At 38.3% G+C, this 13,988-nt stretch overlaps 2 protein-coding genes and 1 long non-coding RNA gene across 5 annotated transcripts; 2 read left to right on the top strand and 1 right to left on the bottom strand.

The window, feature by feature from the left end:
- The first annotated feature begins 629 nt into the window (after nucleotides 1–629).
- Nucleotides 630–1,307, top strand: LOC309492352. Its single transcript, XR_014203518.1, has 3 exons — nucleotides 630–712; nucleotides 900–964; nucleotides 1,065–1,307. It is a non-coding gene; the product is annotated as an uncharacterized lncRNA (long non-coding RNA).
- Nucleotides 1,308–2,070: 763 nt separating this feature from the next.
- On the top strand, nucleotides 2,071–5,706 carry LOC309492351 (gamma-crystallin M2-like). 3 transcript variants are annotated; one of them, XM_082161286.1, is made up of 6 exons: nucleotides 2,071–2,368; nucleotides 2,467–2,709; nucleotides 2,839–3,104; nucleotides 3,574–3,747; nucleotides 5,058–5,144; nucleotides 5,180–5,214. In XM_082161286.1, the coding sequence occupies exons 1-5, from the start codon at nucleotides 2,363–2,365 to the stop codon at nucleotides 5,134–5,136; spliced, it is 768 nt and encodes a 255-aa protein (XP_082017412.1). In that variant the 5' UTR covers nucleotides 2,071–2,362; the 3' UTR covers nucleotides 5,137–5,144; nucleotides 5,180–5,214. The 3 variants fall into 3 exon arrangements, with proteins under 3 accessions (XP_082017412.1, XP_082017411.1, XP_082017413.1); XM_082161285.1 differs by having other exon boundaries at nucleotides 5,058–5,706; XM_082161287.1 differs by lacking the exons at nucleotides 3,574–3,747; nucleotides 5,058–5,144; nucleotides 5,180–5,214 and having other exon boundaries at nucleotides 2,839–3,133.
- Nucleotides 5,707–8,926: 3,220 nt separating this feature from the next.
- Nucleotides 8,927–13,857, bottom strand: syt4 (synaptotagmin IV). The gene is made up of 4 exons (XM_082159704.1): nucleotides 13,529–13,857; nucleotides 11,964–12,814; nucleotides 10,728–10,848; nucleotides 8,927–10,049 (listed from the first exon to the last, which is right to left on the bottom strand). Exons 1-4 carry the CDS (start codon nucleotides 13,560–13,562, stop codon nucleotides 9,739–9,741), a joined length of 1,317 nt encoding a protein of 438 aa, XP_082015830.1. The 5' UTR covers nucleotides 13,563–13,857; the 3' UTR covers nucleotides 8,927–9,738.
- Nucleotides 13,858–13,988: the final 131 nt, after the last annotated feature.

Consider the following 13,988-nt stretch of genomic DNA (forward strand, 5'->3'; position numbering starts at 1 on the left):
GACGGAATTCACTTCACCGAGAGAGAGAGAGAGACCAGCAAGCAAGGTAAAAAAAAACATTCTGTGTGTGTTGACAGGTTTGTGCCCAGTTTAACCTATAGAGACAGAGCGCATTTAGGCCACGCCCACACCGGGGGGGAAAACAATCCAACCGTCTCCATTGACTTTGCATTGCGAGAGGCTGCCTCCTTGTCATTTCTTGCTTCTAACAAAAGACAGAAAAATGCCTAAAAGCTGCTGTGTGACAAGGTGTACAGAAATAAGTTTTATTAGCTCTCGACCCCAAAAAACGAGTGTTTAGGACATAAAAGGGGATAGGCTTACTCTTATACTCGTCAACATGGCGGTAACGAACTTTACCACGGTAAACTGCGCTAACGTTTCATTTTACAGACTTTGTTAGATTATTGAATTGTCGAGTTAAAATACGCCAACGAGCAACGCTTAGTTTACATTAACAATAAATTAACTAATGTGAAATTCTGTTTTGGTTGTAGATGTTGGCCTACTGATGAGAAAATAACATTTTATGTTTGTTAAGTTTTATTTGGCTTGCGGCCACCTTTCTAGTTTTAGCATTAGTTTACAAACTATAACATATTACAGGTTTTTTTTAATGGAATTTAATATTTACTTCCATTTTTGTATGTGTTTAAAGGCAACTGCAACGAAGCGCCAATTTGCGCCAGTGACTTCTTGCAAGATTCCGGAGGTAGGCCATTTGTGATATATTTTGAGATAGGTTTGCTGAAATGATTAGCAATATGTGATAAGTGCTTTGGAGCCACTGGTGCAGACTAGGTAGCATACAATGTCTTATAAAATCTCTATAAAATTGGCTAACTTTATATCAAATAAGTGTCCTTTGCATCATGTCTAACTTTATATTTATTACACAGCAAATGAACCAATCAGAAGATGGACCATTTTCTATGTTCAGTCTCACCAGATTAAATGTATCCAGGTAAGCACTGCAGTAAAACTCTCACTAATTCATTCATACCAAATCTAGCATTCTAAACAACGTAAGTTTATATTTTTGCATTATTTTGATATTTTATTAGGCAGAAGACTCTCTACCTTTGCAGTCCCACCTGAACAGGAAGGTCCTAACATCAGCGCACAGGTGGGTTAACTACTGTAGGAAGGAGAACGATCATCACTCAGTGATTTCTTGCATGTGTCTTACTGTGTATTTGTCTCAAACAGGAACCCCTTCACTGCAGACAAGCTGAAATGGGCTAAAATCATCGATTTCAGTCTTTCTCTCTATGGATCTCAGCATTTTTGGACATAATTTAGGATTTGTAAGTTTGACACAATGGCCAGTGAATGAGTACATAATACATACAATGAATCAGTACATAAATGAAATGTTTGGTTAGTAACCTAACATTTTAAATATAAATTAGTATTTATATTAGAGCTAATTTAAGTGTTCTTATTGATGTGAAATTTGTTTAGTTGGCATTGGCAATAAGGTTTAACACAAAGTTTAATACAAAGCATGAACTTCTTAGAATGTACAAAAAAAAAACAAAAAAAACTTGTATTCTGTCTGGGTACCTTGTGTAACTGATATGAATGACTCGGCAACAACATTTTATTTTATTTTTAGGATAATTTTATATACACAATTTCATGAACATTATACAAACACACAGATCCTCTTTAGACTTGCGTTAGAAGTGAGTAAATGCTAAAAGCCAAAGAAATGGTATAGGCAGACAAAGTTGTTAAGGTAGGATTGAACAGTTCAGTAACATCTTTAGGGCAGAAATTAGGAAAGACTCACTGTATATGACTTTTCAAAATACAGTAAAAATAATAATAATAATAATGGATTTGCCAGGAAACTTATTATTACAGTAAAACACTGAAAAAGGTATTCTTTTTGGAAGTGAAAAAGTAAGAATAGCCATAATATTTAAAGTTTAAAGTCTATAATATTCAACAAGACAATACACACTATATACACACAATAAATACACACTATAAGGAAATCTTACTAAAAAAGGACTTTTTTTTTTTTTATTGATTACAAGTAGGCTATTGTATTTTATAAAACTACACCATAGGTCACTATATTTGGCTATACGTTGTGTTTGGCTGTAATTATGTTACCAGTACAGAGTACTAAAAATGTTTAAACAAACTTTAAAAGTACTAAGGTCTACATACCAAGCTTTAGCTAGAATGGCCTCTATTCCAACTTGCACAGTCAGGAATTGACTAACAATAGGTGCAGTGTAGTCTTTATTCTTGGTCTAGTATAAAGGTACGGGTGACAGCAGTCAGTCAACAACCAGAATCAGCTTCAGCTTCTCCTTTGTGGAACTACTGAGGATCAGACAGCGCAACCATGAAGGTAAACCTTGTTCCAGCTGCCATTTACACATATTTTAACTTCTTATGCGTTTTATTTAGTATATTTCACTTTAAATCACTAAAACTTTTATTTTTCAGGTCACCTTTTTTGAGGACAGGAACTTCCAGGGTCGCTCTTACGACTGTATGGGCGACAGTGGTGACTTCTCCTCCTACATGAACCGCTGTCACTCTTGCAGAGTGGAGAGCGGATGCTGGATGATGTATGATCATCCCAACTACATGGGAAATGGATATTTCTTTAAAAGGGGCGAGTACGCTGATTACATGTCTATGTTTGGAATGAGCAACTGCATCAGATCCTGCCGTATGATCCCCATGGTGAGCTCAAAATTAAAGCTCATATATATATATGTTTTTAGTTTTTTGGCTGTGACTAAAAAAATCTTGTGAGAAAATAAATTTTCTGGCTGATAAACTTAAATTAAACTGACTTATCTTCCACAACAGCACAGGGGCTCCTACAGAATGAGGATCTACGAGAGGGATAACTTCATGGGTCAGATGCACGAGATGATGGATGACTGTGACAACATCATGGACCGTTACCGCATGTCTCACTGCCAGTCCTGTCATGTGATGGAGGGCCACTGGCTCATGTATGAGCAGCCCCACTACAGAGGCAGGATGTCCTACTTCAGGCCTGGAGAGTACAGGAGCTTCAGCAATATGGGTGGCATGAGATTCATGAGCATGAGGCGTATCATGGACTCTTGGTACTAGTGTTCAAATGTTTCAATAAAATAATTTCTATACAACACTAAACATTGTGTTATGAAAATAATTAATGCCACTATTACATGAGCAGTCCACAAAAAACAAGCTTAAGAGAAAAGTGAATAATTTTTCATTTTGTCAAGTCTGCCAAGTCTCCTAAAATCTCTTATATCTTGTCTTGTTCACGCTGTGTGCATTCTTTATAATGAACAAAGTCATCAGTTACTCATGAAATATGTGTTTGAACGTGCTACATTCAATATTTAAGTTATTTAGAATCTAAAACTTCCAAGCTTTCACATTAACACATCAACACATCACACATAGGACATAGTCCAACAGATGTCTTGAGCAAATACAAATCAAAATATAGGATTAATGCCATTATATTCTTCTTACTTTTTAGAACATATTGACAACAGACTATCTTCATCATCAATAACTGTCTTTCAAATGTATGATGTACAGGACAAGCTTGTTGAGGAAAACATGGGGTAGGAAGAATCAGGAATTGGTTATGAACCACAGTCCTAGTGTTCTAGATTGGCTGTGCACTTGGTTTTGCCCTTTTACTCTTATCACAAATCAAGGCCCCTTCTGTGGATGGAGAAGAGCTAAGGACACAAGTTCAAAATCTACAGTGTAAGCAAGATCCCAAAATGCATGCCCATAAAAAATAAAAAATAAAAATATAAAATTTAGTCAAGAGTTTTGAATATGAAACAACAAACACATGATAAAAATAGAAACTTAGGCCTCGTCTAAAAGCTTAGGCAGCTGGGAGAGGGAATTTGATACAAAGAGTATTGCAATATTTTGCATAGGGACGTCGTATCGGGCACCACACTTTTTTAGGGCCTGAATTCATGCTCATTATTGCAAGTGTTGTGCATAATATTACCATAAACTCCAAACTTATGATACAAATATTATATAATCTGTTTGTGAAAACAAAGCTGTTTCACAAAGCTGTGTGTGAAAAGAAATAAACTAACATCATGAGCAAATCAGTGCTGTTGAATCTCTCTCTCTTTTATTTCTCTTGGACATGCGTAGTGAGCTGTGTGTAAAGGAAGCAATAAAACAAATCTTTTGTTCATGATTAGAATCAAAGAAACTGTCTTTAATGCCATATCTACACTGCCAGTGTGCTCGTTCATAATACAACACTATTGACAAGAAAGGTGGCAGCAGCAGTAAAATGTGTCTCATGCCAAGAGAGGGATACTTAAAAAAGCCTGTATCATCATTACTTGGTTCATTATTGTTACATACAGTGGGTTATACCAGAAAATCAAACTGTCTTGCGTTACTGTGTTGGCTGTTACAACAAAAATAACACCACGGAACCATATAGCATCCAAGCATCCAAGTATGCTTTTACATGGTTAATGGCAACCATATCTTCCTAAAACAACAATTAAAATATGATTCAGCACTATGTATTAGGCATCTTTAACTACTGTACTATGTACTTTCATCAAAAAAACAAAACAAAAAAACAATTGTTAGTTACAATGTACTTACTGTGTTCATGTTGTATTGCAAAACAATTTTGCTCCTATTGCGGTGGGATGAAAGGTTAGGGACAGGTTTTGGGTTTAAGGGTGTGTTAAGGTGTAAGGGAAGAGTCAACAGTTAATTAGATCTAATTACATAAATTAATTACAGCTGTAGTTACATACATGTTTTTATATTATACTTAGTATTAAAATGTGTCCTGGCATAATTTAATTTAGTTCAGTTGAAATGCTATTGACAAAAGCTGTTTACAAATATATATTCTTAAGTTATTGTAAAAATAATAATACAAATTTAAAAAAGGAGGTTAAAAATATTTTGACACTAACATTCTCTCTCTCTCTCTCTCTCTCTCTCTCTCTCTCTCTCTCTCTCTCTCTCTCTCTCTCTCTCTCTCTCTCTCTCTCTCTCTCTCTCTCTCTCTCATATAGTGTTGGAACCGGGATCTCCTCTGAAGGACTGAGTACATTTGTGTTTGTGGACACGCATACAGACCAGGGAACATTCTGATGTAGTCAGTCAAGTTCTGAACAGGAACCAATCTTTTGAGAAGTTCATTTATTTGCAAAGGTGGACAAAAACATTGTGCTGGCTTTTTAAAGATTATTTTGATGATGATTTTTTCTCCTATGCTGTAGAAAAAGATGGAGGAGTAGACAGTCAGACATTGATAATAATAAGAAATGTTTCTTGAGCATCAAAGAGACTTCTTTCAAAAACATTAAGACACTTAAATACTTCTTTTGGCCACCAGTGTACATGAATCCAACACATTTTTGTAAATAAGTGAAATTATTTTTAAGGTGGGGTTATGTGTCATGTATTGTGAAAATAACTGTTTTGTCCTGTGTTGGACATTTCCTTTTTGACTGCTTAAAAATGTATTTATATTCTGCAGTTTTATGAATGTAATGGTTGATATTTCATTATAATACTTGTATAAGCTAAACAACCAATAACTCTACATTCATTTTGTCAAATGCTAACGTTTTGTTTATGATTTTATGTATGTTTTTAACAATGTGTGCAGTGAAGGACAGCACATAATGTGTTAATTTAACACGTTTACACATCTTTGTGCTAACCTTTCTGACATATTTACTATATTTACAATGAATGAGTTAAAATTAACAGAAAAAACGTTGTCCCTAAACTCACCCATTAATGTGTAAAAATTTCACACATCATTTCCAGCATTGGCAGACTGTTTATTTTGTGATATATATGAAATGTTTTAAATAAAAAAATGGTATTTTGTAATAACTTTGTCTAATTGGTTTTTATGTCAGTAGTATTTATGTAGGATACAAATAAAATTAATTATATATCAAAATTATGAAATCTAATTTAGTACAAATAAAAAAAAATTACAGTAGTGTACTGATTAGCTTTGTTTGTACAGTAATGCACTGTATTACAGTGAAAATTTTATTACACTGAAATACAGTAAAATGTACTGTAAATCTTAATTACAGTAACTTACTGGCAACAGTGTTGCCAGTAAGTTACTGTAAAAAACCCTTGAAAAGTCTAACAGTGCAGGTGGTCACTACGTGATGCTGGAAAAACATTTCCTGACTTGCTCCTCCAAAAACCCCAAAAGTGGCTCAGTAATATTCAGATCTGGTGACTGTGCAGGGAATATTGGGAATATTTTCCCACTCTTGTTTGCAAAAACATTCCAGGTCTGTAAAATTACAAACGCATCTCCTGCATGTGCACAGCCCTCTTCAGGTCTGCTATTTTCTGTGGCAAAAATAGAACATCGGTAATATACTTGTAGATTTTGTGCACAGATGCAACATGACCAACAAGTACATGTGTGTCATCAGCGAGTTTTACAAATAACTTAAGGCACTGCTATGTGTGTGTGTGTGTGTGTGTGTGTGTGTGTGTGTGTGTGTGTGTGTGTGTGTGTGTGTGTGTGTTCTTCAGACCGTATCATAGTGGTCCTTTTCTTTTCTGTGCTTTAATCTTATTTTCATCCATATAATAATTTATTTCTTGACGAGACAGACATCGGCTGCTCTGAATACCAAAAAGTCAGAGACCCAACCTCACGTGCCTCACATCCTCACATCCTCTATCTCTCTCACATCACCCTATATTTCATCTGCTTCCTCCAGAAAACACACTGCTTGGCAGACTCAATGTTCTCTCCTTTTTTATCTTTCTAATTCTTTCCCTTTGCCTTTATCGCTCTCCCTCTATTTCATTTCCACCTTGTTTTTGTCTTTCAGTTTATGACTATTTCAGTTTTAACTGTTCTCCAGCCAGAAAACCATCCTCTTCCACTTGTACTTTGTATCTCTTCATCTATTTCTTTCATGTTCTCTCCCACTTTTAAGTTCCTCACTCCCTAGTTTCATTTTATTCTTTATTGGCAAGACAAAAGATGTAAAAGTTTAGACAATAACCTCTTTGCCTCATTCACTCGCTCTCTCTCAGCCAGGAGACAGCAATCCTTCATTTGTCGTTCCATGAAACACTGCCTCATTTAAAATGCATTTCCATTACATCTGAGCGCTATAAAAAATCCCAGCGTGCAAGCACACACACACACACACACACACACACACACACACACACACACACACACACACACACACACACACACACACACACACACACACACACACACACACACACACACACACACACACACACACACACACACACACACACACACACACGTCTGAGCTGATTCACAGCTTGATATTGCAGTTCCCGCAGAGCTGGACTGAACAGGGTGGGGTTTGTGTCAGACTGCAGGGGGTGGTCTCTAATGTGGACATTGCTGGTCTTTTCAGATATTAGCTTTGTTCCAAAACCTAGTGAGTTGCACTGTCTTAGGCGTCTTATACGGACATGGCAGTTTATTGGCCACATCTGCAGTCCTCATGCTTTCCTGCAGCAGGACTACAGCATGTTCACACAGGTGATGAGGGACCCTGGGCATCTTTCTTCTGGTGTTTTTCAGAGTCAGTAGAAAGATCTATCTATCTATCTATCTATCTATCTATCTATCTATCTATCTATCTATCTATCTATCTATCTATCTATCTATCTATCTATCTATCTATCTGTCTGTCTGTCTGTCTGTCTGTCTGGTCATCCATCCATCCATCCATCCATCCATCCATCCATCCATCCATCCATCCATCCATCCATCCATCCATCCATCCATCCATCCATCCATCCATCCATCCATCCATCCATCCATCCATCCATCCATCCATCCATCCCAGCAGTTCTAGTGACTGAGAGGATCAGTTTCTCAGGTGTGCAGAAACTGATGATAGAATCTGAACTCTCTTTTGACATTATTCTCTTAATTTTTTTTGTATGAAATAAAGTATATTTCTGAGAAGTACATAAAAAGTAGACTGAAAGTATATTTTTAGTTTAAAAGAAGTATACTAATAGCACACTTGAATAAATTTGTTTTTCGTAAGGGCTCACAAATGTGTGTGAACCTTATGAGGTAATTCACTATTTATGGTAAGCGTGGGTGCTCACGCGTGTGCTAAGTAACACATGTTTTTTAGAAACGTGGAGCACTGACACACCAGTACTGTACTCAATGGACTGACGTAGATGGCAAATAATAGAGCTTTAGCTCATTTTGCCACAGATCCAAGGAGAAACAGAACATTCAGGCCCTTGATATTCTAAGCCTTGGCATCCCACCTGCAGGTTTTGTGAGGATAGACTTCTTCCTGATGTCATACATCAAAGGACTTTAACTCCTGCTGACTGCCCTCAAATAAGAAAGGAGGAGGGAGGAAACATACACTATCATTCAAAATAATTCTCTTGTAATCTCACCAAGGCTGCATTTATTTGATAAAAAATACAGTAAAACAGTAATATTTAAAAGACTTTGTTTTCTAATGGAATATATTTTAAAATGTATTTAATTCCTGTGATGGCAATGTCACATGATCCTTCATAAATCATTATAATATGCTGTTTTGGTGCTCAAGACATATTATTATCAATATTAAAAAAATATTGCAAAATTCAGGATTCTTTGAAGAATAGAGTTCAAAAGAACAAGATTTTTTTATATATATAATTTGATATATACAGTATGTTTTGTAACATTATAATTGTCTTTACTGTCAATTTAATCCATCCTTGCTAAATAAAATGATTCACTTTTTCACATTACATCATCTCTCTAATGTTAATTACTATTATTGATTTGACTGTGACGCAAAACCACTGACTCAGACTTAGTCATCACAGTAAATAACATTAAAATTATCAGATGGAATAAATTTAGATTAACTAAATGACACAGGAGACATACAATATTTCTTTCTCAGAACTTGATGTTTTATAGTAATACACATATACATCACTTCCACCGTTGTGCTCACAGTGAAGAGAACAATACTCTGTCGCACACTCCACTGGAACTGAACTAACACACACATACACATTTATATACAGAACACACACAGATACACGCACACACGCTCACATTCACACATGTACACGCACACTGCATGCGGTCCTGTTCAGTTCGTGCAGTCGTCCTGCTTTAACACATCCGTCTCTGCTTGTTTGTGCCTAATTTAGGCTGCTTCCACACCGTGTTAACTTGCAAAAAATGCAAAAACAAACCAAAGTCGAGAAATCAAGTATAAAAGGAAGAGATTAAATGAGTTTCAACATCAGAATAAACAAAAGATAGAAGCATCTTTTAAAAAATAAACAGGTCATTCAGTTAATTTACATCATCACATTACCAGGATTATCTTAATTGTATCGCATGGAGTATTATTAACAGTGAGTAGAGAAGAACAGCAATAGCGACATGACATTTCGTACTGCACAAGGTGGTGATCTATCAGGTTTCGAATGAAGCATGAAGAAAAAGCGCCATTGGTCATCTGAGACAGTCTTTGGAATCAATAATTGGCCGGGTTCAGCTGGCGCCTCCCCCTTTAGTAGAAGCCCCACCCCAATGATATGACTTGTATGACTGAGATCAGTTGATTGACAGATATTACTCGCGACAAGTCCACAGTTCAAATCCTGCCCACTCAACCATGAATTCCAATGACAGTTCCTGGGCATCTGTCAGCATGGAGACCAGCAGAGCTAGTCTTCGGACAGCGCGTGCCACTTAGCGATCTGTCGGCGCGGGTGGTCGCAGATCTCGCGCCAGTGCTCGCCGGCGGTGCCGGGGGACGAAGTGCCGAGGAGGAGCCGGCCGATGACAGGTGTACGGGACGTTCTGTCGGAGTCCAGCAGGAGGAGCTCCACGCTGGTGTCTCGCAGGCCGTCTTCCGAGGGCAGGTCGAAAACGAAGAGCTCGTTGAAGACGGGGTTGGGGGCACACTTTTTCACGTGCGTCTTCTTCTTACACACTCGCTTCTTCCCCTGGAACAAGTTCACCTTCACGTAAGGGTCTAAAAAAGATGGGAGAAAGAGAAATAAACAGAGTGAGACAGAAATCAATACTTTAGTCGATGTGCAGGAAATGATACATTGTGCACTGGGAGATCACATCTCTGCTGTATGGTTTCATTAGTGTCCGACACATTGATGTACTAATCAGGGTTATTATAACTCCAATTAAACTGAAACCCATCCATCCACCCATCCATCCATCCATCCATCCATCCATCCATCCATCCATCCATCCATCCATCCATCCATCGATCTGTCTGTCTGTCTGTCTGTCTATCTATCTATCTATCTATCTATCTATCTATCTATCTATCTATCTATCTATCTATCTATCTATCTATCCATCCATCCGTCATCTGTCCATCAGTCCATCTGTCTGTCTGTCTATCTATCTATCTATCTATCTATCTATCTATCTATCTATCTATCTATCTATCCATCCATCCATCCGTCATCTGTCCGTCCGTCCGTCCGTCCACCCATCCATCATCTGTCCATCTGTCTGTCTGTCTGTCTGTCTGTCTTTCTATCTATCTATCCATCCATCCGTCATCTGTCTGTGCATCCATCCATCCCATATATAAAATAGACCATATAATAGACCTAAAATGCACTATATTAAGCATGATGCTTCTGCTAATGACTACCACTATCTGCCCCACACACTCTGACCTCACCTGAGGGTCCGCTGGAGTCAGCCTTGGGCAGGTGACGGGCTTTCAGGACCACCACAGTCAGAGTACTGGTGGTAGACTGATAACACAGGGACAGAAGAAGCTCTCCTCGACCAGCACTCCTCTACAGATAAAGAAAAAGTCTACAGTTTTTCTCTGGTTTGGACACAATCAGCATCACAAACCCCAAAATGGTTTCTTTTATAATGTCACGTCTGGGCAACTAACCCTAGGCAGGTTAGAGCGGGCAACTTCTAAACAGTGCCTTATTGTTACGAGAAACTGACTGCGAATCATTCCCTTGGCACAACACCAATGTATGACTCCAATTATGTGTGAACATGGCAGCATGTTGCCCTGGCAACACTTCAGCAGGGTTCTGCTGCTGCCACGGCGATGACTTCCAATGTCTCTCAACCGATGAAGCATCATTATGTGTGTTTAACTATATGCAGTCAAAGTCACCAGTGAAACATAATAGTCTTCCTTTCATCTCAAATGGGGCGAATTCTTATGTGCATAACAGTACAATTGTGTTGCCAAAACAAGATTGTCAAAGATGATGACTTCTGCCCTGTTCACAATTTTTTAAATGAGTAGCCTTCCACATATTTTTAAAGTCTTTTGTGCATGAAGGAGTGCATTAAATGTGACAAGAAAATTGATGTAGACTCTTTGTGAACATGTTAGTACAGTTATTATAAGCCTGAATACTAAGTAAGTCTGTAAAGGCAGAAAAAAATTGTTGTGAATGGTCCATTAGAGGGTCAATTAAAAATTAACAACCTGTGGGCCTTAAGATGGATGCCAAAGACTAATTATTGACCCCAATGGAAAACCAGACACCATTAGTTGTTTTCTCTTTCCAGGCTTGGGTGTGTCATTGACTGCCCACATTAAGTAAGACCAAACTATTGTCTCAGTTGTCACATGAGCTGGGACTGGTATTTTAAGACCTTAAAAAATAACCAAAATCTCTGTCCTCTTCCAAAGGTACAGTATATGTATGTGCTTTCATATTAAACTTAGCTGTGCAATCTATAAGAGCATGTAAAAATATATACATTTAAAAAATATAAAATAGATATTAACTTAAACTTATAAATCTATATACAAACATACAATCATTAAAAATGAATATATCAAATAATAACAGTATACAATCATATTTAAATATATAAATATATATGGGTTGTAACAGAGAGAAATACAGGAAACTATAATTAAAGCTGTTCTTACCCTGACATTCCTTTTAATAATGTCCCGGCTCATGAGGACCCGCCCTTCGGACAAGTCGATGTCAGCCAGAGGAACGAGTGTCTCTCCGATCACCTCATCACGTGAAAAGCGGTCGAAACTCAGCACCATGAAGTGCAAGGCCAGCTGGGAAACTCGTACATATGGGATTCCGTAGAAGCTGAAGGTCTCGTCGAAGGCCGGGTCCAGAGTCTTCCTGAGTACACGTGTCTTCACCTTGTGCTTCTTCTCAGGCAGCAAGGTCAGCTTGATATATGGGTCAGAGGTCAACGACTGTTCATCCGTGGGGGACAATCCATGTGCTTCCTTGATGTGAACCATGAAAGCCTTCTTCTCAAAGTTGTACTCAACTGAAAAAAAGAGAGTCCCCAGACCACCATCTTTGTCCTGAGATTTTTCCACGGCCGGTGTTGGTGTCTGACTGGATAGGATGCTTTCTGGAGTACCAGCATCCTGATTACCACACAGCCCAAGAGACGGGATGTCCAGGTCTGGGGAACTGCGCACTTTCAGTTGGAGGGTTGGTGGCTTGGAGGTAAAGTTTCCATTAAGATCTCGATTCTCAAGGTCCAGATGGAGCTCTGGCCGCCCACCATTGGGACTGAGGGGCTTTTTTCCATGGGCTTCGGGTGTCTTTTCTCCTCCAAACTTCTTCTTTCCATTCAGGCTCTCAGGATAGATGTCAACCCCCTTCAGCATGTGAACAAACTTATAGGGTGGGGTCTTGTTATTGGTCTTGTTGGTTTTGCGCTGACAGCAAATCCATGCAAAGATGGAGACGCTGAAGACCAGGCCAAACACACTCACCACTGCCACACTCACAGGAACCTCCGCTATATATAAAACAGGAAATTGAGGGGGGGAAAAACAATAATATATATTTAGATTTTGTATAGATATATGTAGTCTTATTGTTGCCATTAAATATTAAAACACCTTCAACCAGGAAAGGAATACGGAGATTATATACATTTATTTGCATCATAGGCAACACAGACACTGACATGTGTTGATGTTAACAGTTGTGTTGATGTTAACAGTTGTGCTGATGTTAACAGCAAAACAATGCAAAAGGAAAATAATGGCACTTCTAAAATATAAAATCATTCTATTTATAAAGGACTGTAAATATCGATTTGGCTATGAACGCCTGAGAACCCACAATCATGTGGTAGTGCAGTAATGTCTGGGAATATGGAAATTTCCGTTTTCAAGGTGGGTGCAGCACCAGCTGTGTTGAATTAGCTAAGGTGCTCTGTCAGCCTTATTTTGTCTTTCTCTCAGAAAACAAATCATGTACTCTTCTGTGATTGTTAAGTAATTTTTAAAAGCTGCTGACAAGGATCTCAACGCGTTTCAAACATTTTCATACACCAGTGATGTCATAGGCTACTAATAGAGCACGCGCCTATTTATGTCTGTGCCCGCGCATCAGAGAAATCATTACTGAGTCACATTACGTTTTCAAAAAATTTAATAACAGATCTTTAACCATGCACAAATAAGATTTGTTCACCGACTATGATAAATAACAACCATTTACTTACCGAAATGTTCTTCTTCTGTCGTCACTGGAGCCATTGTATGCGCGCGCTCTGTCCAAGGTCCTGAAAAGATGCTTCCACGATTCTTCACCGCACGTTACACTCACCCGTCTTTCGCTTTAGGCGGAGAGAGACACAGGACTGAATAATTTATTGGTTGTAGTAGATAAAAAATTTACGCTTGTTTATTGTTGTTATACAAAACAGAACTAGCAAGATTTTCCTCCTTTCCCAGAGGTTTCTTCACACCCGCCCAGTGCTGATACTCGCTGCGCTATGAGTGTGCCTGAAAAGCGTCGCCTCCCCAATCCTTCTCCCCTCTAGTGAGTTCATCGCTTCTGACGCAGTTCTGACGAACACAGCATCTGAAATCACTGGCCTGCGCACTGATCAGGCCTGTTAATCATTTTGATTGCCAAGAGTTTACGGCTTCTGTGTTATCAAACGTGTCTGAAGAAGTTCC

Source organism: Leuciscus leuciscus (assembly GCF_965113295.1).
Source record: "Leuciscus leuciscus genome assembly, chromosome: 2".
In the NCBI taxonomy this organism is placed as follows: domain Eukaryota; kingdom Metazoa; phylum Chordata; class Actinopteri; order Cypriniformes; family Leuciscidae; genus Leuciscus; species Leuciscus leuciscus.

Coding starts and splice junctions, on each gene's coding strand:
- syt4 (XM_082159704.1), bottom strand. CDS start 13,562: ATGGCTCCAGTGACGACAGAAGAAGAACATTTCG. Junction 12,815..13,528: donor GACAGAAGAAGAACATTTCG/GTAAGTAAATGG, acceptor TTTTATATATAG/CGGAGGTTCCTGTGAGTGTG. Junction 10,849..11,963: donor TTATTAAAAGGAATGTCAGG/GTAAGAACAGCT, acceptor CTTTATCTGTAG/AGGAGTGCTGGTCGAGGAGA.
- LOC309492351 (XM_082161285.1), top strand. Junction 2,710..2,838: donor CCTGCCGTATGATCCCCATG/GTGAGCTCAAAA, acceptor CTTCCACAACAG/CACAGGGGCTCCTACAGAAT. Junction 3,748..5,057: donor ACAAGTTCAAAATCTACAGT/GTAAGCAAGATC, acceptor TCTCTCATATAG/TGTTGGAACCGGGATCTCCT.